This window comes from Papaver somniferum, chromosome 3, assembly GCF_003573695.1.
Source record: "Papaver somniferum cultivar HN1 chromosome 3, ASM357369v1, whole genome shotgun sequence".
NCBI lineage: Eukaryota > Viridiplantae > Streptophyta > Magnoliopsida > Ranunculales > Papaveraceae > Papaver > Papaver somniferum.
In genome coordinates, this window is record NC_039360.1 from 55,276,104 (window position 1) to 55,277,847 (window position 1,744).

General features: G+C 33.6%; 1 protein-coding gene across 1 annotated transcript; it reads right to left on the reverse strand.

Annotated features, from left to right (window-relative positions):
* Positions 1-315: 315 nt before the first annotated feature.
* Positions 316-648, reverse strand: LOC113359468 (auxin-induced protein 6B-like). The gene has a single exon (XM_026603093.1). The coding sequence runs from the start codon at positions 646-648 to the stop codon at positions 316-318; it is 333 nt and encodes a 110-aa protein (XP_026458878.1).
* Positions 649-1,744: the final 1,096 nt, after the last annotated feature.

Consider the following 1,744-nt stretch of genomic DNA (forward strand, 5'->3'; position numbering starts at 1 on the left):
TAATCATATATTGTCCACATAAGTAGTAAAATCTGAAAGAATAGTCAAAGAATTATTTGAAATTACATCTTTTTTATTTATTTTTCTCGATTGATAACGATAAGAAAAAAAAGTATTGAAAAAAGAAATGGGTACAAGGAAAGAAATACAAACGGACATCACTAACCACCTTGCTAAACGTATCGAAAATACTGCTTAACAAAACGAAAAACATCTTACTCAAATAAATTACTTAACCAAAGAGTCTTTTAAAACAAAAATTCAATAAAAGACTCAAAATACATTCAGATTCATCATAAAACCGAAAACATATGATTAATGGAAAGACAAAGTTGCAAGCTGATGATAACGCTGTAGATTCTGCTGATAATATTGCTGATTATTCACTTCTTTGTCTATACGTGCTCGCAGACGAAGAAAATCACATATGGAACAAGGAAGTATTATCGGACCATTTGCTTGGTATCCATAAACCTCTTGTGCCGTATCAAGAAGTTGTTTGAATAGCGAATGATATAAATACGATATCGGAATTACAAACCGCTGAAATCCACCTTCTTCTTCTAATCCGACTTGAACCGCTAACCATCCTTTTTTCACCTTATTCATTTTCTTCTCCTCTTGCATCGCAGCTTTTCTGGACAACATGTTTACTCTTATAGTTCCCTAAACAATCTCTAATATATTAGATGAAGTAAGATGAACGGATGAGTTTGAGAATATTTCGTACAAAAATACTTGAAATTGAAGACTCAAGAAGGATTTTTGTATATGCAAAGGCGGAGAGGAGAGAGTGAGGATTTTATTTCTGTTGTGCGAACTTGTGTTCAGGGAGGCCTTATATATAGGCGAGGGAGAGAATTCAGAGTAGGGCTGTGTGTGTGCATGTGTGGTGCACTTAATGAGGATTTGCATTTAAAAATGGCTGGTGGCTCCCTAAAAATGTCACTTTTTAAGTTTAGGGGTTTTTTGTTATTGCATGGACCTTATTCTTTCCTTGTTGTTTTTGCCCCCTCTCACATTCTTTATCTTAACTTGCTTGGTTGTTTGTTGTGCATGCGTATGCTTAGTCTTTTTGGTTATAGAATGATTTTGCAGGACAGGTAGTTTAGGTGATATGGACCTACCAACCATGTTGGATGATGACAACGAGATATTTTTCTGCATTATTTGATTGCAGAAAAATGTAACTAGTTAAATTATAAAGCTGTATCACCATTGCAGTAATAACTTTAGATGAGTAACAGAAGTGAATGAATTAGCAACAATAATAGTGTTGGTTCAATGGTTCCCTTTGGCCAAATTAACAATGAGATAAACTAGTGTTGCCGGAGCTTTGTGGCCAGTTGTTGAGTTTTATTTGCGATGGCATTTTAGTCTCGGGGGATCATTCAACGGCTGATTAGCTTCAAACAACTTTCTGTATCTAGCTTAGCAACTTCCTCTTCAAATTAAGCTATTGCACGGAGTTAGGTTAAGATCCTAAACACATCATTATTGGTCCACAGTTAAATTAACAAATCACAATTAATATCACTATCCATTTGTCACTATATCTAATTGATCGATTGAGTGCAACAACATAAAATATCATATTTTTCAGATTATTGGTATGAATGAATAGTTAATTAAGCTAAAGAATCACCTTATATTATAATATCAGAAACTTCTGATTTGCTTTTCAAATTCATAGGACAAGTGTATTGTTAATTACTTATATTAAACGCATTATCCACCTTTAGAA